Source organism: Otolemur garnettii, unplaced genomic scaffold (genome assembly GCF_000181295.1).
Source record: "Otolemur garnettii isolate 467f Iridium unplaced genomic scaffold, OtoGar3 scaffold00187, whole genome shotgun sequence".
Taxonomy (NCBI): Eukaryota; Metazoa; Chordata; class Mammalia; order Primates; family Galagidae; genus Otolemur; species Otolemur garnettii.
Genome location: NW_003852582.1, coordinates 506,848 through 531,401, shown reverse-complemented (window position 1 = coordinate 531,401; position 24,554 = coordinate 506,848). Strand labels below are relative to the sequence as shown.

At 37.3% G+C, this 24,554-nt stretch overlaps 1 protein-coding gene and 1 pseudogene across 2 annotated transcripts in view; both read right to left on the bottom strand.

Annotated features, from left to right (window-relative positions):
* The window catches only part of UBR3 (ubiquitin protein ligase E3 component n-recognin 3 (putative)), a 223,553-nt gene that overhangs the window by 74,503 nt on the left and 124,496 nt on the right, over positions 1-24,554 (bottom strand). The window contains exon 23 of the mRNA XM_023507551.1: positions 22,289-22,377. Coding sequence (XP_023363319.1) covers positions 22,289-22,377 — 89 coding nt within the window. The remainder of the gene's footprint in view (positions 1-22,288; positions 22,378-24,554) is intronic.
* LOC100957186 lies at positions 14,791-15,500 on the bottom strand (annotated as a pseudogene). Its single transcript, XR_001161745.2, has one exon. The product of XR_001161745.2 is annotated as a 60S ribosomal protein L15 pseudogene (transcript).

The following is a 24,554-nucleotide window of genomic DNA, read 5'->3' as shown; positions in this document are numbered from 1 at the left end:
TTATAGAAATTGAAAGATGTCAAGGTAAGATATTTTAAAATTAAGAACTCATGAAAATAAACATACGTCTTTATTAAGAGTGACAGAGAGGAAAATGGAACCTAAAAGAGAATTTTGAATAATGTCCAATAATGGAAATAAAAATAAACCAGTAAAGAAATTTGTAAAAATCCAACTATACACAAATAGAATCAGAACCACAAACCATAATGTCTATGAATATAAAAATATTAGGTCAGAGTATGGAGCAAGATGGAGAACTAGAGACATCTCCTTAGCTGCCACTTGTGGTGAAACAGGGAAGAAAGGGCTCCAGCTATCTCTGACTGGAGAATCCTGCCAAGCAATATCACTCCAGGAGCACAGTGTAGTAGGGGACTCCAGGAGCCAACAAGGAGGTCAGGAGCTATGGAAAAGAGGCATAGAAGGTAAGTGCCTGGGCACTGGCAGAAAGCTAGAGACAGGAAATGCTGATCCTGCAGTTTTTTGTTTTTGCAGTTTTTGGCCAGGGCTGGATTTGAACCCACCACCTCTGGCATATGGGGCTGGCACCCTACTCCTTGAGCCACAGGCACCACCTAGTTTTTTGTATTTGAACTAGACTGGTTCCTGGAACTTCCTTGCAAGCTTTTAAGCCATGGACTGAACTTGAACAACATCCAGCAGTCAAGATTAAATCACTGAGTGCGGTAGACCTCCTATCGGCTTGGCTACTAGCAGGGTGCCACCACCATGGGCGGGCCACCCAAGAGAAACAGTCCACAGGGTCCTATTGCATGGCCAACTCTGGCACACCTGCTGAGCTCAGGCAGGCATCCTTGGGTGAGTTGAAAGCTCCCACACTCCCAGAAAGCCACATTGTGGCCGGGGGTATTGTTTGGAAGGTCAAGGCATGCCTCCTAAGAAATCTGGCACAAGCTTCAGGATCCCAATCCTTCAGACAATGAATGTTAGTGAAATAACCAAGCCATGATTGAGGACAAATAAATCAGGAAGACGGAACTGGGTATCCTTGGCCACTAGAGAAGGGCCTCTGGCACCCATCTCATATAGCAGAAGTGTGTGTTTTGCATATCCTAACACCACAGCACCACCCGGTGTCCAGGAAGTATATTGCAATATATTTTTTTTTGTTCTTTTTTCAATTTTTTTCTCTTACTTGTTTTTGTTGTTGTAATTATTGGGGTTTTTTGTTGGTTGATTGGTTTGGTTTGGTTTGATTTGGTTGTATTTTTATTTTTTTCATTTTTACTTTCTTCAATAGGAAGGGTTCAATATCAGCTATGGTTTTACAGCTCCCTTTATTCTTTCTTTTTTATTGTCTCCTTTTTTCCCTTTTCTGTTCATCCATCCTACAGAAATTTCTGATATAAAAACTAAGATATCCCATTTTTGATCTTATATAATTTTATTTTTAATTTCCTTTATCTCTTTTTATTATTTTTCTTTCATTGATCTGCTTTATTATATTTTATATTCTCTTTATGGGACAGAGCTTCCCTCTGAGGTCTTGATTAGGGTATCACAACATTGGTCTGGCTCAAGACTTCTTGGTCTAAGGGATCCTTCTAGCTTTAGTCTTTGGAAAGATGGTATGGTAGATTCCCACTGTGACATACTGCTGATTTAATTCTGTATTTGACAGAAATGCAGGTCTTGCTTTTGCCCAAGTTGATAAGGAGCTGCTGACGTTGAGAGATCCACCCAGCCCAACCCCCAGATTCCTGCAATTGTGGGTGTGGGTCAAAGTACCATGCCAAAAACCACCATTTCTTCTGTCTCTCTCTTTTCTCTGTCATTCTTCTCTCCTTTTCTTCAATTTCTCCCTTTCACCCTTCCTTTTTTTCGCTTCGTTTTTTCTATCCTTTATCCCTTCTCTCTCTTTACCCTTCTCTTCCTTTTGGCCCTATACCAAAAGGATACTTCAACACCTAAGCACAGCAACAAAGTAATTTAAAGTGAAGGGAGAAGTAACAGGAAAAAGAAGGGAAGGAAATGAACAAGAGGAAAACACTTGAGGAGAAACCAAAATAACAACTCTGGCACATGAAAACTCAGAATGGAGTAACACACACACCCCCAACCAAAGGGATCATGTGGTAGCTACTGCAAAAGATTCTGCCTATAAAGAAATAATGAAAATGAATGAAAGGGAATTTAAAATATGGTTAACAAAAAAAAAAAAATGAGAATAGAAGAGAAAGTAGAAAAAGATCAAAAGAAAATTCAAAAACAACCAAATAATGGATGCAAGATATGAAGAATTTAGAAAGGATATAACAGAGCTTAAGGAATTGAAGGAGGCAATCATGGAATTTAAAGATGCAGTAGAAAGCATCAATAACAGGTTAAACCATGGAGAAGAAATAATCTCAGAGCTAGAGGATAAAGCTCTTACACTAACCCAAGCATTTGAAGAGACAGAAAAGAAAAGAAAAACAGCACAGTAATCACTTAGAGAACTCTGGAAGATCACAAAGCCTTCAAACATGCAAATTATATGTGTCCCTGAAGGTGAAAAAGAATAACCCAAAGGACTGGAAATCCTACTGGAGGATATCATAAATAAAAACCTCCCAAACATCAACAAAGATTGTAACACACTCCATTTGGGGGGATATCAAACCCCAGGTAGTCTCAATATAGAGCATCTCCAAGACACACTATAATGAACCTGTCCAAAGTGAAGACAAAAAGAAAATTCGGAATGCAGCCAGGAGTAAACCCCAATTGACCTACAGGACCAGATCTGTCAGGTAACAGCAGACTTCTCAGCTAAAATGTTCCAATCTGTATCCTGCTAAACTAAGCTTCAAATTCAAAGGAGAAACCAAATTTTTTTGCTGTCATGCAAACAATGAAGAAATCTAACACGAGAACAAACCATATAGAAAATACTTATTCTACACACTGACCATCACAATGAATTAACAGCAAAGTAAACACTCAGAAACTGAAGGACATAACTTAGCTTCCACAATGGCACAAAGAATAAAACTAAGCAACAGACTTTCACAAAATAAGATGAATAGAACTCTACCACATATATCAATTCTCAATAAATGTACATAGCTTAAATTCCCAAATGAACAGGCACAGGCTGCCTGATTAGATAAACAAGCACAAGGGATCTACATGCTTTCTATAGGAAACACACTTAACCTTGAAAGACAAAAGAAGATTCAGGGTGAAGGGTTGGAAAACAGTATTTCAAGAAAATGGACATCAGAAGAAAGGAGGGGTCACAATCTTATTTTCAGATACAAGTGAATCTAAAGCAACTAAAGTTAAGAAAGACAAAGATGATCACTTCATGTTTGTCAAGGGAACGATACAACAAAAGGACATTTAAATTCTAAATATTTATGCACCCAACTTAAATGCTCCCAGATTTATGAAACAGAACTTAATTAGTCTGAGCAATTGATATCCTATAAAACCATAACAGGCTGAGAACTTTAACACCCTTCTAACAGAACTGGACAGAGATCCTCTAAACAGAAACTGAACAAAGATACAAGGAACTTAAATGTGACACTAGATTAAATGGGCTTAATAGACATATACAGAACACACCATCCCAAAGCTAAGGAATTATGTGTTCTTCTCATCAGGCCACAGAACATACTCCAAAATATATCATATCCTAGGACACAATCAAACCTCAACAAAACTGAAAGGATTGAAATTATACCTTGTATTTTCTCAGACTACAAGGCAATAAAGGTGGAACACAACTCCAACAAAAATTTTCATCCCCACACAAAGGTATGAAAATCTAACAATCTTATGCTAAATGACAGTTCGATCAAGAAAGGGATAAAGGATGAAATTATTAAATTCCCAAATATAGTAACAATGAAGCTACAAGCTACCAAAATCTGTGGGATACTGCGAAAGCAGCCCTAAGAGGGAAATTTATTGAACACATCAACAACCTAATGAATCATCTAAAGGAAATGGAAAAGAAAGAGCAATCCAATCCCAAACATAGCAGAAGAAATAACCAAAATTAAATCAGGAATAAATGAATTAAAAACAAAAGAATCAGTCAGAAAATTAGTGAAACAAAAAGTTGGTTCCTTGAAAAATAAAATAAAATCAATACACCTTTGGCCAGATTAACTAGAAACAGTAAAGTAAAATGTCTAATAACCTCAAGCAGAAACAAAAACGGGGAAATAACAATAGACACCTCAGAGATACAAGAGAATATCTATGACTCCTTCAAGAAATTCTATGCCAAGAAATTTGACAATATGGAGGAAACAGACCAATAGGTGGAATCACACCATCTCCATAGACTTAACCAGGAAAAAATAGATCTCTTAAACAGACCAGTATCAAGCATTGAGATCAAAGAAACAATAAAAAAAGCTTCCAACAACAAAAAAAAGCCCTGGACCAGATGGCTTCATACCAGAATTCTACCAAATGTTAAAAACATACACTGGGGACATTAATCTCTACTCAATAAATGGGGCTGGGAGAACTGGATAACCACATTTAAAAGACAGAAACAGGACCCACACTTTTCCCCACTTCCAAAATTGACCCAAGATGGATAAAAGATTTAAATCTAAGATATGATATGATAAAATCCTAGAAGAAACTATGGGAAAAACTCTTGAGGATGTCAGCCCAGTGAAAGATTTTATGACGAAGACGTCAGTGGCAATTGCAACAAAAATAAACAGATGAGACTTAATTAAGCTGAAAAGCCTCTACACAGCTAAGAACACAACACTTAAAGCAAACAGATAATCTTCAGAATAAGTAACGATATTTGCATGTTATGAATTTGAGAAAGGCTTAATAACTAGAATCTGCAGAGAATTCAAATTAATCAACAATGAGAGAAAACAATCACATCTATCACTGGGCAAGAGTCATGAACAGGACCTTCTCTGAGGAAGACAGATGAATGGCTAACATACGTATGAAAAAAAATGCTCATTGTCCCTAACCATCAAAGAAATGCAAATCAAAACCACCCTGAGACACCACCTAACCCCAGTGAAAACAGCCCCATCACAAAGTCCCAAAGTTGCAAATGCTGTTGCAGATGCGAAAAGTAGGGACTACTTTTACACTTGTGGTAGAAATGCAAATTCATACAGCCTCTTTGAAAAGTAGAATGGAGAATCCTCTAAGAACTCAAATTAGATCTCCCATTTAATCTGCAATCCCATTACTAAGCATCTACCCAGAAGAATAAAGATCATTTTATCATAAGGACATTTACACAAGATTGTTTACTGCAGCTCAATTTACAATCGCCATGATGTGGAAACAACCTAAATGTCCATCAAACCAGGAATGGATTAACAAACTGTGGTATATGTATATCATAGAACACTATACAGCCATAAAAAAGATGGAGCCATTACATCTTTTGTGTTAACCTGGATGGAGCTAAAACATACTCTTCTTAACAAAGTATCACAAGAATAGAAAAGGAAGTGTTCAATGTACTCAATACTCATATGAAGCCAATAGATGATCTAGACATGCCCATATAAGAGATAAACTTAATTCTATTCAATTCAAATTGGGGGGAGGGGAGAATGACAGAGGGAGAGATAAGAAGGAGGGTAATCGATGTGCTCCCACTGAATGGGCACAATGTAAGGGTATATGGCACACCTCTTAGGTGAAGGACAAACTATAAGAGGGACTCTACCTAACAAATGCCAACATTGTAACATAGTTGTTTGTACCCTCACATTAACCAGAAATTTAAAAAAAAAAAAAGGGATATTATATCAAAATGAAAAGAAAGCACCAGAGGCCATTAAGGGCTGACATGAGAAAAATTACTTCGAATTTTAGGGAGAAAACTCAGTACAGAAAAAAATAGGATATGTCTGTTTTCTCTCAAGTTCAAAGACAACAGAGAAATAGCTGATAAAGTACAGGGACACCTTGTATAATGAAATAACTCAATCCTATATTAAGCACCAAAGAAAGAGAATTTCATTAACCCTATTTCACACTCTTGGACATTCTGGAAAAATAGGTAAGAATTTTACTTTCTCTTTGCTTCACACATATTCCCAATTGAAAACAGATTAAATTCATTGGGTCTAGATTGTGTGTCACTGCCTCAAAACATAGCAGTATGGGAGAGGAGAGACTGTATTTTATTAAGTCTCGGTACAATCAGCTTGAAAACCTCAAGGAAACCCTGATATCAAAATGCATTATCAAAGAAGCTGCCATGTCACCTTTTGTAGAGTTTTTAAAAGAAAAGCTTGGCAATCTTTGACTGTGATTTAGTGAGAGGGGGGACTCCTCCAATTAAGAGATAAAGAGTTTATTTCCCCACTCCTAGAATGTCAGCTGCCCTAACTTGCTCTAACCAGGGAATGTGACAAAAATAACAGTATCCCATCCCAACACTAAGCGTCAAGCGATCTTGCACAGCTTCTCTCTCTTGCTTCTCAATTCCACAATTTCCAAGTAGGCTAGCTGGCTACAGAAAAAGATAAATTATGGCACCAGCTCAGGCCAGTCCCAAGTTAACCAATCAGCAGATCACAGACCCATGAATGAGCACAGGAGTTGGTAAGTGATGAGATCAGCGAAGCCACCTGTAGAAAAGTTAGTTTCAAATCAGAACAATGGAACCCCAAAATAACAAATGGTGGTGATTGTTTTAAATTACTAAATTTTAATGTGGTTTTTAACATAACAATTGCTAACTGATATAATGATTCTGCTGCATGTCAATTATAAAATGGAACCTTCCAAAAGAATTAAAATACTCTACCATACCAAGATATGAGTCGTGAAGGCTAATATTTTAAGTGATAAAGGTGATTTCATTCAGAATATCTTTGAGCTTAAAATATTAAAAAAATAATTTTCCTAAAGGAGACTTTTAATATCTACTTACTTCACAACAACTAATCTTAGTATCATAAACTTCAGTATTCATAAATATTACAATTCTGCTTCAATAGTTTACATAGTTATATAAAATTTCTTATTCTAATGTTGGTTAAAATTACTTAAAACTTATTTTGCACATAAAATTCATCTTTAATTACAAAATAGCCTTTGTCTTTACTTTGAAATGTCATAGTTAAGAATTCATTGGATTAAATTTAAACTAAGTATTCTATTTATAAAACAGACTTCTTTGTATATGCTTTGCTTTCATGATAGTGGATTTTTGTTGCTGAATGAAAGAGAGAAAAGGTCAAATGAAATACATTTTTATTTGAAAGAGAAGAAAACAACTGCAAAACACAAGTGGCACAGTGGTCTGCAGCCCAGTAGCAGACACAGAGAATTTTCTTTATTGCATAAATTGATCCAAAAATTTAAGTGTTTTAGAGCAGCACCTGTGGCTCAGTGAGTAGGGCACCAGCCCCATCTACCAAGGGTGGCAGATTCAAACCCGGCTCCAGTCAAACTGCAACAAAAGTAGCCGGGCATTGTGTCAGGCCCCTATAGTCCCAGCTACTCGGGAGACTGAGGCAAGAGAACTGCCTAAGCCCAAGAGCTGGAAGTTGCTGTGAGCTGTGACACCACAGCACTCTACTGAGGGTAACAAAGTGAGACTCTGTCTCTTAAAAAAAAAAAAAAATTTAAGTGTTTTATTTGGTTTTAAGAACAAACAATATAGTTTAATTTTAAAATATAACTGAGAGCCAGCCATGGTGGCTCACACCTGTAATCCTAGCACTCTGAGAAGCTGAGGTGGGTGGAGTGGGTGACCTTAGGAGTTCCAGGCCAGCCTGAGCAAGAGTGAGAGCCTGTCTCTAAAAATAGCGAGGCGTTGTGGCCAGCACCTGTGTCCCAGCTACTTAGGAGGCTGAAGCAAGAGGATCACTTTAGCCCAAGAGTTTGAGGTTGCTGTGAGCTATGACACCACAGCACTCTACCCAGGGCAACAAAGTGAGGCTCTGTCTAAAAAATACATATATATGGCTTGGAACCTGTGGTTCAAGTGGCTAAGGCGCCAGCCATGTACACCCAAGGTGGCAGGTTCGAATCCAGCCTGGGCCCACCAAACAACAATGACGACTGCAACCAAAAAATAGCCAGGAGTTGTGGCAGGTGCCTGTGGTCCCAGCTACTCGGGAGGCTGAGGCAGGAGACTCGCTTGAGCCCAGGAGTTGGAGGTTGCTGTGAGCTGTGATGCCATAGCACTCTACCCAGGGGGACAGCTTGAGGCTCTGTCTCAAAAAATAAATAAATAAATAAATAATAAATAAATTAAAAAATATATATACATATAAATACACTGAGAAGTACTTGCTGCTACCCTACTGGGCACGTTACTATTCATAAACTAAGTACAGTATTGGAATTCACTGTTTTCTGCTAAGTCTGATTTCCCTGACACAACTGGCAATATTATAAAACTCTCACTGCATGGTATCATTAATTTTGGCAAGGATGTATAGTACTGTCTCAAATTGGCCATCATTTTCATTACTGTTATTCTTCCTTTCCTCCTATTTTTACTTGGTATTTTCATTCTTTACCTTTTTTAAAATAATCTCATTTGAGAATAGTTTTTAAATTGCAGAAAAGTTTTGAAGCAATTACAGAGAATTCCCATATACTCCATACCCAGTTTCCCCTTACATCTAACATTAGCATGGTATGACTATTACCATTAATAAACTAATATTGACAAGTTATTGATCATTACTGATACAATATTGATACATTAACTAAAGTCCCTATTTTCTTCAGGTTTCCTGTTTTTACCTAATGTCTTTTCCTATTCTACAATACTATATTACGTTTTTGTCATGTCTCCTTAGGCTCCTCTTAGCTGTGACACTTTCTTAGACTTCCCTTGCTTCCTTGTTTTGATGACCCTGAAAGTTTCGAAGGATACTATTTAGGTATTTTGTATAATATCCCACGACTGTAGTTTTTCTAGTGTTTTTTTCCTGATTAGTCTGAGGTTATGGATGTTAGGGAGAAAGACCAAAGAGGTAAAATACCATTCTCATCACACAGTACCAACATGACTTGAAGTTCATCTTCATCACCTGGTAGAGATAGTGTTTGCCAAGTTTCTCTACTGCTGAGTTACTCTTTTCCCCCTTCACACACAGTACTTTTGGGGAACAATTCACTACGTGCAGCCGCACTTAAGGAGTGGGAAGTTATATTCCACTTCCTTGAGGACAGAGTATCTACATCAAGGAAGGAAGGTGTCTATTAATTTCTCTCTTCTTTCTCTCTCACCCTGTATCCCTATGAATTCATGGACATTTATTTTATACCTAGGGTTATAACTAATACTACTTTTTTTGTTCCTCAAATTGTTCCACCTTTGACCTCTGGGAGCTCTTTCAGTGGCTCTTGTGCCTTTTTCACATAGACTCTACAAACTCATCATTGTGGAAGGGGTTCTTAATTTGTTCTTTTTTGAGCACTCTCTCATTTCGGGCACTATGAGATACACCAGACTTATTTATTTATTTTGCATATTCCCTGCCCAATTCTAGAAATCAATAATTTCTCCAAGGACCCTGTTTCATTCTTCTTGTAGGGAGGGTGGAATTGTGTTATAATAAAAAAACACAAGCCAAAATGTATGTTTGAAAGAATGAGAATGTACCTTCACAATAAAAATAAAACAGGAGGTGTCTAAGTGAAATGTCAGAGATGTCATTTCATACTTAGTAACATAATAGAAACAATAGCAAATGGGTGTGCTTGTTTCTACTTGAACATCATGGCTTCTATGCCCTCTCAGCTGACAGAAAAGGGAGATACATTATCTACAAATTAACTTGTGTATATGCACATATGTATAAATATTTATATACATATAGTTCCATTTTTATATTTATCTAAACATGAGCTCACATTGTTATCTCCAACTCTAACCTATTATCACAGGAATCATTCTAGCCTTTTCCCCTTGCTTATCTAGAACTCCCTATTTCAACAATGAGAAACCCAGCTCCCATCATGTGCCATTCATTTACTCAATTGTTCAATCTCTATCTCGTACATGTGGTAGTTTCAGAACTATTAACCCATACTACTATGGAGAACACTTACCCTCGTTTATGCAATTGTTCAGTCTCAATGTCATATGTATGGTAGTTTCAGAATTGCTAACCCACACTGCTACGGAGAACACTTGCCATCATTTATTCAATGTTCTGTCTCGATCTCACATGTATGGTAGTTTCAGAACTGTTAACTCGCACTGCCATGGAGAATATTTAACAACTGCTTATGTGTGGTTCCTTTTGCCTTTAGGCTTCAGACTCTACTCATTTTGAAGTCACTTAGCATCATTTCCACAACCTTTTGAGTGAGGTTGTTTCATACACTTGTAATAGAGTTAGATTCTCTTGTCATAGCCTTTATTCCAACCTGGGATCCCCCAACCACCTAAATGATTTTTTTTTAATTTACATACATCAAGACTCATTCTTTCTGCTACAAAGTTCTAAGGGGTTTAACAAGTACATGGTTTTATGTATCCAACTTTACCATATCACACAGAATAATTTCATTTGTCTCCTGTGTTTCACCTATTTACCTGTGCCTCAATTCTGGCAAAAACTATCTATTCACTGTCTCTAGTTTTGAATGTAATACAACTAGAAATACACAGCATACAGCCTTTTCATACGAGTTACTTTCACTAAGCAATATGTATTCATGATTCATCCATTTCTTTGTATGGCTTGATAGTTCATTCCTTTTTATTGCTGAATCGTATTCCATTGTATGAATGTACCACAGTTTTGTCTATCCATTCATCTATTGAAGGACATCTTGGCTGCTTCCAATTTTGAGCAATTATAAATAAAGCTGCTATAAACATTCATATGCAGATTACTGTGTGAATGTAAGTTTTCAAACAAGTTGAATACATATCTAAGAACACAATTACTGGATCATGTGATAAGACTACATTTAGCTTTACAGAAGAAAGTCAAGCTGTTTCCAAGTGGCTGCCCCATTCTGCATTCCCACCAACAATGAGTGAGAACGCTCACTGCTCTGCATCCTCATGACTGATCAGTAGTGTTGGATTTCTGGGTTTCTACACAGCTGTGTAGTAGCATCTCACTGTTATTTTAACTTGCATTTCCCTGATGACAAATGGTGCTCAGCATCTTTTGACATGCTTATTTGCCTTTCATACATCTTCTTTGTTAAGGTGTCTATTCAGATCTTTTGCCCATCTTTTTAATTAAGCTTTGTTTTCTTATTGAACTTTTCATATATTATGGACACCAGTTTTTTTATCACGTGTTTTGCAAATATTTTCTCTTAGTCTCTGGCTTATCATTTCATTCTCTTAACAGTGCTTTGTGCCCAGTGTTAAATCAATGCTCATGGCTGGGATAAGCAGCTGCACAGTCCAGGGCTGGCTGGCATAGTACCCCACATCTCAGGGAAGCAAAGCAGTGGCTGGACACCCTGCTCCATAGGTAAAACAACTCTAATATCCTGCTGCTGTTCCTGGAATTGGACTATCACCTTAGTGTCTAAGCTTTTGAGGCACCATTCTCCATGGATAGGGTGACCAGACGTCCCGCTTTTGGCAGGACAGTCCTGCTTTTTAACAATTTGTCCCGTGTCCTGTGGCGTTTTTAAAAAGTCCCAATTTTTGGAAAGAAAGCACGAACGGGCAGGAGAACAGGAAGGGAATATACGGTTTTCAGCTGCCATGTGGCTTTTTCACCAGAATATGAGTTTTATATTATTTTTGTTAATTTTATAATGTTAAACTGTAATAATAACAAATAATTGTTGAGAAGTGATTATCGAGGACTGCTTATCAAAGTTTGCATTGTTGTCAGGCCCTGCCCTGTCCTGTCCTGTCCCCTGCCCCGCCCCCCCCACCATGTTGTCCCGCTTTACAAATGTTAAAATCTGGTCACCCTATCCATGGAATGAAATCATCACTGTGCTGCTCTATACCCCAGGCCAAATGACATCTGTGCTCACCCATTCTGATGTACCTGCTGTCATGCCTCACAGAGCTGGGGTGCTACCAAACCCCACCATCCCAGGGTCAGAGTAACCATTACACATCAGCAGGGCCTGCCAGTGGGAACAACAAAATTATAGCAATAAAAGTTCTGGCAATAGTAAAATGGTTCAGTGTAAGAAACATATGGTTTCATCAACAGGAATGACACCAAGGAAGATGTATTTGTACACCAGTCTGCCATCAAGAAGAATAATGCCAGGAGGAACCTTCATAGTGTAGGAGATGGACAAACTGAAGTTTGATGTTGTTGAAGGAGAACAGGGTGCAGAGGCAGCAAATGTTACAGGCCCTGGTGGAATTTCAGTTCAAGGCAGTAATATACAGCAGACCATAACCATTACGGGGGCTAACCATGTCCCGGGGTCCTCCACACAATTACTGGCAGAATTACCAGAATAGTAAGAGCGCAAGGAAAAAAACAAGGGATAGGAGAGTGCTCCTGAAGGCCAACACCACCAGTCCTACCACAGGCAAAGATTCCCACCTTAATACAGGAGGAGAACCTATCAGCATTGACCATGGTGTTCCAACCCTCCTGTTCAGGAAGAAGTGATGGAGGGTGCTGACAACCAGCGTGCAGGAGAACAAAGTAGACCAGTCAAGACAGAATATGTATTGGGGTTATAGACCTCAATTCTACAAGGTTCCTCCTCTCCAAAGACTGCCAGAGAGGACTGCAATGAAGACAATAAAGAGAATAAAGGAGATGAGACCCAAGGTCAGCAGCCACCTTAATGTCGGTACCCAGTACAACTTCAATTACTCACCCAGATACCCAGTAAACCACAAAATGGCAAAGAGACATAAACAGGTGATCCACCACCTGAGACTTCGTCAGCTCCCAAGGCTAAGCAGGGCAGGGCTGAGTAAATGCCGGCTCACCACCTCTACCATCATTCAGTTTAGTCATCCAACAAGAAGAAACTCCAGCAATAAGAAATGAAAACAAGACCAGAGCTGATGACCTCAGGTGCTTGCTTTCTACTTGTTGACCAGATAACTAGAACTATCTGCATTATCTATTGAGCATGGAGTTTGTTATTATTTTTACCTAAAGACACCATTTTTGGTAATAACAAACTATTTTTTTTAAAGCCTTTTTTTTTCAATATGTCTTTAAAGGTCTTTAAATTGTTTGATATCTGGTCAAGTTAAGATTTTTAGAACTTCATTTTTAATTTGTAATAAAAGTTTACAATTTGATTTTTCAAAAAAATCGACAAACTATAAGCACCTGTTAATAAATAATTTTTAAAAAATCAGTAGCATTTCAATATACCAACAAACTAGCAAAAAAAAAAATCAAGAAAATAATCCCACTTACAATAGTGTCCAAAAACAAATCAAATGCCTAGGAATAAATTTAACATACAAGGTGAAAGTTCTCTAAAGTGAAAATTTTAAAGAGATTGAAGAGGTCACCAAAAAAAAAAGTAAAAGAAATCCCATATTCACGGATTAGAAACATTAATATTGTGAAAATGACCATATCACCAAGAGCAATCTACAAATTCCAATGCTAAGTATATATCCAAAAGAAAAAAAAATAAGTATATCAAAGAGATAGCTGCATGCCCATGTTTACTCTTATCACCACAGTGCAGATATCAGCCTAAGTCTCCATCAACAAATGGATAAAGAAAATGTGGTGTATACATATGTACAATGGAATATTATTCCAACATAAAAAAGAATGAAATCCTGTCATTTACAGTAACACAGATGGAACTGGAAGTCATTATGTTAAGTGAAATAAGCCAGACACAGAAAGACAAACCTCACATGTTGTCACTCTTATGTGGAAACTAAAAAAGTTGATAATATGAACATAGAGAATAAAACGATATTAGAGGTTAGAGAGTATTGGAGAGGGGGATGAAGAAAGGTTGGTTAATGCATACAAGTACACAGTTAGAATAAACAAGTTCTAGTGTAAGGTGACTACAGTTAACAATAATTTATTATGTATTTCAAAACAGCTGAAAGAAAAGATCTGAAATGTTCCTAACACAAATGATAAATATTTGATGTGATGGACATCCCAATTAACTCGATCTGATCCTTACACACTATATGCATGTATCAAAATATCACATGTACCCTATAAATATGCACAATTATGTATTGATAAAAATGTAATTTTTTATTTTAAAATGAATAATATGTCTATACACTGCATGGTGGGATCTCTCAGACATAATGTTAAGTGAAAAATACAATGTAGACAAAGCATACATATGTAACTATTTACCTAAGAAGGAGATGCTGGGTATATAAATATTTGATGTCCCACTATAATATACATATATCTATATCCCCGGTCCCTCTTTTATCTAAGTGGCAGTATCCAAAACAAATACATATCTATTTGCTTACACTGTTATAAATAAAAAGATAAATCACAAATGGAACTATATTATTAAATAACAAAACAACTCCCTCCAGAACTAACAACAATAAAACTCAATCAAATCTTAACATGTGCCAGCTCTGGTTTGGACTGCCCCACTTTCCAAAAAAATCTTAATGAATGGGGGACCCTGGACAAATGATATTTCTACCCACCCAGTATCTACTGTCTCTTCTGCCAACAGCAGACCTCAATTCTTGTGTAATACAACCACTGCCTCACTTACCCTTCTCAATTCATATGATTTGGATGGAGTTGATCCTATCACTAGGTGAGACGCATCAAAGATTTTTGCTGTAGCTTTTGAAAAAAGTATTCTTTTCATTGTTTTTTTTTTTTTGTCCTAAATTGTTCATTAGGTTATGAATTTTACAAACATTACTTATATTGGTGGTAACGGTGGAGCTGGAGAGTATTGCGTCTTCTCCAAGCTGTGCGGCGGGAACCACCAATATTGTGGTGGAACTTATGGCCCTTTCCAAGGCCACAGCTCTTCCAGTCTGCAGATGTCAGCCCACGCATCTCCCTGTGCTTGTGGACTGGTTTGGTGATCCACCAGGTGTCAGGATTTCTTCTGATAGCTTTATGGAATGGATCAATGAGGATAACCTCAAAAAATTTGTATGTTGAATCTTACCAACCGAGTAAGAATTCAGGACTCTTAGAGCCCCACAGTGGCGTCCAGCTCGCTCCTCAGCAACAGACTGAAGGCTTCGAGCAAACTTTAGCTGGTTAACACCATGGTGCACAGGCTTGCCATAGGTTGCACCCTTAGGAACTGGGCGTTTGCAGCCACCACAGCGCACACGAATCCTGTATATGACATAACCTTGCTTAGCCTCGTATCCCAGTCTGCGCGCTTTATCTGGCCGGGTGGGGTGGGGAGCCCTATGGAGTGCAGAGAGCTGGCGGTACTGCCAGCAGCAGACCCTCAGAAGAAAGCGCATCACATCAGACTGCTTCTTCCTCCACAGCTCCTGGATGTACTTGTATGCACCCATCTTGGCTCATCTGATGGCTACCGCCAGACGGAAAGGACTTTTCATTGTTTTTTTAATAAATAAATAAAGTTTTCCCAAACATGCTGAATATCACTTCCATCTTGTGTCTGACTCAACTGACCAACCAATCACCAGGTCTATTAATTCTTACCTTACAAGTGTCCTCTATCCTTTCCTATCCACAGGCTACCAACTTGGATGAGATGGGAAGGGGGAGGCTGTACTCTCTTCACTTTCTTCCAAGTATGAAAAAACGATTAAGAGCTGGCAAAGTCTATTGATTAATGAATGGCCCAGGCTCCTCTACTTACTTCTACATAACTTTAAATTACTTAATCTCTCTAAGCCTATGCATCTTTACCTTGGTTAATAACACCTATCTCACAAGTGTGTTAGGACTTATAAACTGATAAACTGAACATATCATCACAGTGCTGGGTACAAGTTAACATGCAAAAATACATATCATCATCATCACCCAAATTCATACTCTTAGACCTAGACCAAAAATACAGGAAATTTTGTGTATGCAATGTTTATAAAATTAAAATTAGGAAAAAAAATCCCCACTGGGGGCTTTGGAACATATTCTTCATGGATACTGAGGAACTACTACATACATTGTTTACATTTTTACAACACAGGTAAGAAATCAGGCAAAATGAATTTGACGAATGAAGCAGAGGATCAGGCTAAGATCACATTTTATTAATACTAATGCTATATAGTACCTTAAGTACATGTCTTGCTTCATTATGTTAAGAATACTATACTACAAAATGTCACATGCAAATGATGTAAAAAGTCACTGGAGAGGGAGCAACATGAGATTTTGTAAGTTTTATCTCAGGTAATGGATAAAAATGGCATGTCAAATGGGCTTTTTAGGGTCATATTTCTATGGAAAAGGACTGAGTTATAAATTAAGGGAATGTAGAATCAGTATGATCCAGAATCACACTGATATAGCCATGGCTAACACAGATAAACTAAGTACTCATGAACCTTTATTGCCTCACCTGTCACCACTGAAGCATGCAAGAGCTAGGACTAGTCTAGGAGAAAGTGGAGCCCATTATTCTGATGGCTTTTATGTACAGTCTGGGTCTGCCAGCAAAGATGCCTGCTTGCTCCCTTAAATATTCTTCCCGTGCCCTGGCTACTGCCAAAAAAAGTCAAACCTTTCAAAAGTGGTAAGATTTAGGAGGGGGCATCAATAACTTTGCAGACTAATAACATTCCAATCCATGATCTGGAACGTAACAGGGCTCTACGTATTGCTTATCAATCTATCGTCAGTTTTGTTGACCAGCATCTCCTACTCTCCCCTGTCACTATCCCAAACTTCAGGACATATTCTTTTCTGGCAGCAGAACTCACCCTTTACTTAACTCTGAAAACTAAACCAATAAAGAGTGATCTGCCTGAACCTCCCATTTCCCTTGCACTCAGTGAAACTTCCTTCTACCTCCATTCGTTCTTTCCTCTTCCCCCCTACTGTCTCCTCAAGGGAATGAAGGAGCCATTCTCCTATTCAAGGCAACACCACCCAGTCTCCCCTGGGTATTCTGGTTAATCAATTCCTTAAAAAAAAAAAAAAAAACCCGCTTTTGTTTACACTCACTTGACAGTGAGAAGCATCAGATAAAAACTATTTCTTACAGTATTAGCTAAGCTTTTTTCTTAGTTCTTAAAATCACAAACTGACACAAATGAACCAAACTGTACTTCAAAGTAGCTGAATCACCTCACAAAAAAAGGACTGCTTATAAGTGACTTTAAAACACAGAACTTTGTCTACATATCTTCAGTAGGATGCATTAAAGAACAAAATGATACATAAATAATTTAAATTTCTTAAACTTAATAATTTCAATGTTTAACAAACATTGAGTTTGATATTTTGAAGGAAGTTTATTTATTTTGTAGGAAAATAATTTTCTTAGATATGATATACTGTCATTGTGCAGAATACTTAGCCCTAGGGCATTCATGCTGAAATATTTAGGATTAAAGTCTGCAACTCAGTGTCTATAACTTACTTTATTCATTATAAAGAGAAAAAGAAAAACCAAGAGTCAACAAGGTGATGGTTATATTGGCAGATGGGTTTTCAGATACTATTCTTTCAGCTTTTTTAAATGTTTTAAATTTTTCATAAGAAAAAATAGCATGTGTGAAATTATCTCATTTTGGTAAAAGTGGCATCTATATGCATATATACTTAGAAAAATGTTTATAAGAATATATCTTAAGTTAAAAAATATAGTAGTAAAAATATAATATTATTTCTTTTTTTTCCTAATAGAGATGGAATCTCACTGTGTTGCCCAAGCTGGCCTCAAATTTTAAGGCTCAAGTAATCCTCCCACTTCAGCCTTTCAAGAAGTACTTGTGACTACAAGCTTACATCTACACACCTCACTTTATTTCTTATTTTTTATTATTCATGTTTTCTAAGTTTCTACAATAAAGACATAATGCTTTTCTAATAATAAAAATTTTAACTTTATACATTATAATAATGTTATTAAGTATCTAATTCAAGATTATAGACTGAACACATGCCTTTGTCTTTCATTCCTTCTAAAATATGAATTGAAATAAAAATAGAGAAATACATAAAGAAACATTCCTACGAGAATATAGAAAAGGGATGGTGTGGTGGGAGAGAATTTCACCAACAAATAAGAGATAGGAATAAAATGTCTGAAAGATTAGAGATGGAGACATGCTGACAGATGAAGGACAGCAGTAGAAGCCGTGGCCAGTTATGTGCACTGAGAAAGTCAGAGGAAAGGAAGCACTCAGCTATCTATCCATTAGAGCGTCAAGTCTGGGCTCAGAACCAGCCAGTAAGGGAGAGGACACGAGACATAGTATGAAAAGTCACTCTGTTAACAGAATAATTATTTTAAGGAATATATACAGATGTCACTTTTAAGGAATATATACAGATGTCACTACTTAGCACCCCAATTCCTTCTTCAACCCTGACTGAACAGAGCACTTAGGTAGCCTTGTACCTCAGAGAAAAAACAAACAAAAAAACCTTGACTGCCTTTATCCAAAGATACTGGTTTTTATTCAAACTGCTTGGAAAGCACTGGGGCTTCTAATGTGAGTGTTAGCATTTGGGGGTTCAGCCATAGAGTAGTCTGGTGTCCTCCCACATTTATTCCAAGTCTGACAGTCAACATGCCTTACCCTTATAGAAAGATTGGAGACAATTACTAAAACCAAATCCTTTTGCACCTTAGTAAAATAAACATGCATTAGCATCCAGACAATCATCTCTCCAACACAATCAAAGATCATCAGACAGATTAGAAAAATAGCAACATGAAAGACCAAAAAAAATTTAAAAAGCAGTTCAGAAGAATAAGGATAATTCAGCAAAAGAAAGAAAACATAAAACAAAACACCTCACACATATTCAAAAAGATTTTAGAGAAATTTTATAAAGGAAGAATAAGATACTGAAAGAGAAAATCTCTGTGTATATAATGAAGCCAAAAGAACAAAAAATGTAAAAGACAAAAAGACACAAAAAATAATTAATAGAAGATCAATTAGGAGAACCAAGATTCAACTATGAATCCCAAAAAAGAGAATAAAATACAAGAGAGAAAATTATTGTCCTATAACAAATTACCCTAAAGCTCAGTGGATTAAAACAATACTTATTACCTCAAATAGTTTGTGAGGGTCAGGCATCTGATATTTGGAAGCTTCTTAGCTGTATTTCTGGCTCAGGATTTCTCCTGTAACTGCTATCAAACTATCAGCCAGCTGCAGCATCTTAAGATTTGCTTGGTACAGAAAGTTTCACATCCAAGCTCACTCACATGAGGGTTGACTATTGACAGGCCTCAATTCCTTATTCACATGGGCCACTCCACAAGGCCGCTCATGACATGAGAGCTGGCTTTTCTTAGAGTGAGTAATCCAAGATAGAGAAGAAGCAACAAAGACAGAAGCCATATGTTTTTCATAACCTAATATGATAAATGACATACTATCATTTATGCCATATTCTATTGGTCACACAAACCAATTCTGTTGCAGTGTGGGAAAAAATTACACAGGAAAAATACAAGAAGGCAGGGATCACTGAAGACCATTTCATTGGGTAACTGTACCAGTTATCAAACAAATCACAGGAAAAATTTTCTCATAGCTTCAGAGATATAAATCTTCAAACAGAAAATGATCATTACTAAGAAGGATGTAAAAAGATCTTCATAGACACAAATGATAAAATTTCAGATCTCTAAGGAGTACACAACCATAAAAGTGTCATGGGAAAGGGAAAAAATGTTCACCTGCAAAAGTGTAAGAATCAGATTACCAACAGACTTCTCATCAAAAGACTGGACACTATTACTAGAGGGACTTTACCCAGCAAATGCAAGCAGTGTAACCTGGCTCTTTGTACCCTCAATGATTCCCCAACAATGAAAAAAAAAAAGAGTGGCAAAAGACAAGAAAGCAATGTCTTCAATTGTGACAGAAAATACTTATCAACCTAGAATTCTATATCCATTCAAATGAACAATCAAGCACGGAGGGCTAATCAAGAATCTGGTAGTTTAGAATTCAAATAAGCATTATTAAGAATATACTAAAAGGTCAGGCACGGTGACTCACGCTTATAATCCTAGCACTCTGGGAGGCTAAGAAGGGTGGATTGCTTGAACTCAGGAGTTCAAGACCAGACTGAGCAAAGGGAGAACTTGTCTCTACTAAAAACAGAAAAACTAGCCAGGCACTGTGGTAGATGCCTATAGTCCCAGCTACTCAGGAGACTGAAGCAAGAGAATCGCTTAAGCCTAGGAGTTTGAGGTTGCTGTGAACTATGACACCAAAGTGAGACTCTGTCTCAAAAAAAAAAAAATCATACTAATACAAATATTGTTCATTGTTCTTACAGAGTTGACCTTTGAATAAAAGACATTTATAGTGGCCACAAAATAAAATGTCAGCAACCTTGACAATTTAAAAGTAAACAACCAAGTGATAAAAGGCAGGAAGTAAAGAAGAGGCAAGAAAAAACGGGAAAGGTAAGGGTGATTATTAGTTCATTTTATAAGGAACATCAAGATACTGACTACTAGAGACAGATAAAATATATTACAATAATACTAAATATGTAGAAAACACAAATTATCAATTTTTGGAAAGAAGAAGAAATGGAGAAAGTACTATTAATGAACTAAACCCTCATCTTTCATATGAGAAAGTCAACTGATGCTAAGTAAATCCCATAAAGAGAATTTAAGTATAGAGTGAATATAACTTATCTGAAATGCTTGGGATCAGGAGTTTTTTGAATTTCAGATTTTTTGTCATTTGGGGATATTTACATATAAATGATGACATACCTTCGGGATGGGACCCAAGTCTACACACAAGATTCATTTATGTTTCATACATACCTTACAGAAACAGGGTCTCATTCTCTCGCCCTGGCTGGAGTGCAATGATGCAATCACTCCTCACTGCAGCCTAATACTCCTGGGCTCAAGTAATCCTCTCACCTTGGCCTCCCTTCGCCAGACTACAGGCACTTAGCACCATACACAGCTAATATATTTTTTTTTTTGTAGACAGGGTCTTACTATGTGGCTCTGTCTAGCCTGGAACTTCTGGCCTCAGGCAGTAATCCCATCTCAGTCTCTCAAAGTTCTGGGATACAGGCCTGAGCCCCACACCTGGACTTGACTGCATTTTGCCTATCACATGGGGTTAGGAATTTTCACTTGAGGCATCATATCAGTGCTCAAAAAGTTTCAGGTTTTGGAAAATTTTAAATTTCAGACTCTGAGATTAGGGATGCAACCTATATTCTGTATATAATCAAAGTTGTAACCTGAACATAAACTACACTGTTGATGGTTCAGAAGACATTAGGGTAAATTTGAACCGATCACCTCTCTGCACTTCTTCTGGGCACTGATCTGAATGCGCATATTTGTATGTATTTTAACTAAATGTATGACTTTAGCTTACTTTCTTTCAGCAATTTTGTCTAAAAGAAAAACAAAAGGAAAAAATTTACTGCAATGAAAGAAATAGGGAAGGGAATATCCTGGTTAAATGAAGACTGAGATAGAGATTTCTCCAGGATGTATAAAAGGCTGCTCATAGCAACCTGTCACATTACAGGAACATGGTATCCTCTTTCATCATATAAATCCTAATGCCAATCCTAATGGAAGTGACACCTGACTTTAAGAAACACTGAAGGAGTGGCAGAAAGAGGAGGCACTAAAATTATTGGAAAACTATTTTAAGGATCTTGGGATAATTTCACAGGAAAATATCAAAATAAGTAAGGGATACTGACGAACCTCACAAATATATGAAATAGTTTAACAGAAGGGAACAGACTGTACTGCTACCATAAGGAAGAACTCCCTAACAACTGCAGCTACTTAACAATAAGATAGACTGTCTATAATAAAAGTCTGCTTTTTCACCACTTTATTGTTTAAATAAAGACTAAAAATCAGGCTTGGTGCCTGTGGCTCAAGCGGCTAAGGCACCAGCCACATACACCTAAGGTGGCAGGTTCGAATCCCCAGCCCGGGCCCGCCAAACAACAATGACGGCTGCAACCAAAAAATGGCCAGGCGTTGTGGCAGGCACCTGTAGTCCCAGCTACTTGGGAGGCTGAGGCAGGAGACTCGCTTGAGCCCAGGAGTTGGAGGTTGCTGTGAGTGTGATGCCATGGCACTCTACCCAGGGGGACAGCTTGAGGCTCTTGTCTCAAAAAAAAAAAAAAAAAAAGACTAAAAATCATCTGTCTGTCTGTTTAAAACTGGTGGTTGACTGGACAAGATCATTCTAATTCTAAACTAAAACATTTTGACTTACCAACATCCATTGCGGTTTCCATGAAGCTTTTCTGCCGTGAAGCAAACTCTGCGAGCAATTTCTGCTGCCTCTCTCTAGCCTTTTGTCGCCTAGATTAAACAGAAAATAAAGTTTTAAGTACCAGATGTGCTTAAGACTTTTCTACTATCTTTCAGGAGTATATAACATATGGAAAGCCCCTGGCACACAATTGAGAACAATCTATTTTCTATATTATACATTAAGTTGTCCTTAAAAGAATTCTACTGCTTTAAAAAGGTTTCAAATTTACTAATAGATAAAAATAAAAGTTAAGATTTACTTTAAATGTGTAATAAGAATTAAGATAGGGCAGCACCTGTGGCCCAGTAGGTAGGGCGCTAGCCCCACCAAGGGTGGCAGGTTCAAACCCAGCCCTGGCCAAACTGCAACAAAAAATAGCTGGGCATTGTGGCAGGTGCCTGTAGTCCTAGGTACTCAGGAGGCTGAGGCAAGAGAGTCACCTAAGCTCAGGAATTGGAGGTTGCTGTGAGCTGTGACACCACAGCACTCTATCGAGGGCAATAAAGTAAGACTCTATCTCTTTAAAAAAAAAGAATTTAGAAAATTTAGATTTTCACCATAATCTCTTAAGTATATACTTCAGATGGTAGCTAAAATAAGAGTCATTTTTCAATAATGGACTAAGAATTTAACATTTATTTACTTATTTATTTAGAAACAGAGTCTCATTTTGTCACCCTCAGTAGAATGTCATGGTGTCACAGCTCACAGCAACCTCAAACTCTTGGGTTCAAGTGATTCTCTTGTCTCAGCCTCTGGAGCAGCTGGGATTACAGGTGCCTGCCACAATGCCTGGCTAGTTTTAGAGGTAGGGTCTCACTCTTGCTCAGGCTGGTCTCACATTCCTGAGCTCAGGCATTCCACCCACCTCAGCCTCCCAGAGTGCTAGGATTACAGGCATGAGCCACTGGGCCCAGCCATTAACTCCTATTTAATAGTAAATCAGTTGCTAGAAGAAACAATGATGCTCAGATATAAACAAAATCTAAAACATAAAAACAGTCAGGTTTACTGTTACCCTCTAATAGGAGAGACCTATTAGAGAATGAGTAGAAGGCAGTACACTTCCCAGTTTCTATAAGGAGATACTTCAAGTTTGGTTTATTTTATATAAAGTAACATAAAGAATAAAACTATATTCTCATTCTAAGCATAAATATACCTTTGGATTAATTCACTACTTTTTTTGTATTATTTATCCCGATCTACCTCCAAAGAATATTTTCAGACTGGTTGCCAAAAAAGAAAAAAAAAAAAAAAAGCCCACCAAAACAACAATGCCATACATAAGAATAAGAAAATAAAAGTAAACTATTGAAAAAAAAAACACAAGCTTCCCCAGATTATGCAAGGCTAACAACACTAGTCAGCATAAAGTTTTACTCCCACTCAGAGAAGGTTAAAATAGTAATTTAAACGTGAGAAGAAAGAGAAAGAAAAAGGTTAAGAGGTAAGTTAATATATTAGCTTACTGACTGACACAAATTTTTTACTTGAACAAAACTCAAAGAGGAAGTGATCCCAGCCCATAAACAAAGTATATATGAAAACATAACGGACAGAATAGATACTATACAGCAATTTCTTTAATGACAATTCATTCTAACCATATGTTGTAAAAGGTGAAGCATTATTAAACTAAGAGTCTACATAACCATTTTTATGGAAGACCTGAAAGGATTTTTCTATTAATCTGATATGATTCAAGGATAAAGTATATAGAATTTAGAAGAAAAGAATGCCAACAGTAATTTTTAAATTATTCATACACTGCTCCCATTAAATTAGTGGGATAATCAGGAACAACTAAAAAGTCAAGTTCTATGGTCCACCTTACCATAAGAAGTTGCATATTTTTGCCAATAATATTCAAAAGACTTTTAATGTTCCTTCTCTAATACTTATGGATAATTTAGGGTTCACATAAGGAAATTTACTTTGTTTTATAACAAAAACTCTTTCATATTGTTTTGGAGCTAAAATATCAACTCAAGAGAAAGACTCAAAAGATGAGGGGGAAGAAAGGGTTTCTAAATGTTATAATTTAACAACAAATTAAAAATAACTTAAAGGGACTTGGTGCCTGTGGCTCAAGTGGCTAAGGCGCCAGCCACATACACCTAAGGTGGCGGGTTCGAATCCAGCCCAGGCTCGCCAAACAACAATGATGGCTGCAACCAAAAAAAAAAACAGCCAGGCGTTGTGGCGGGCGCCTGTGGTCCCA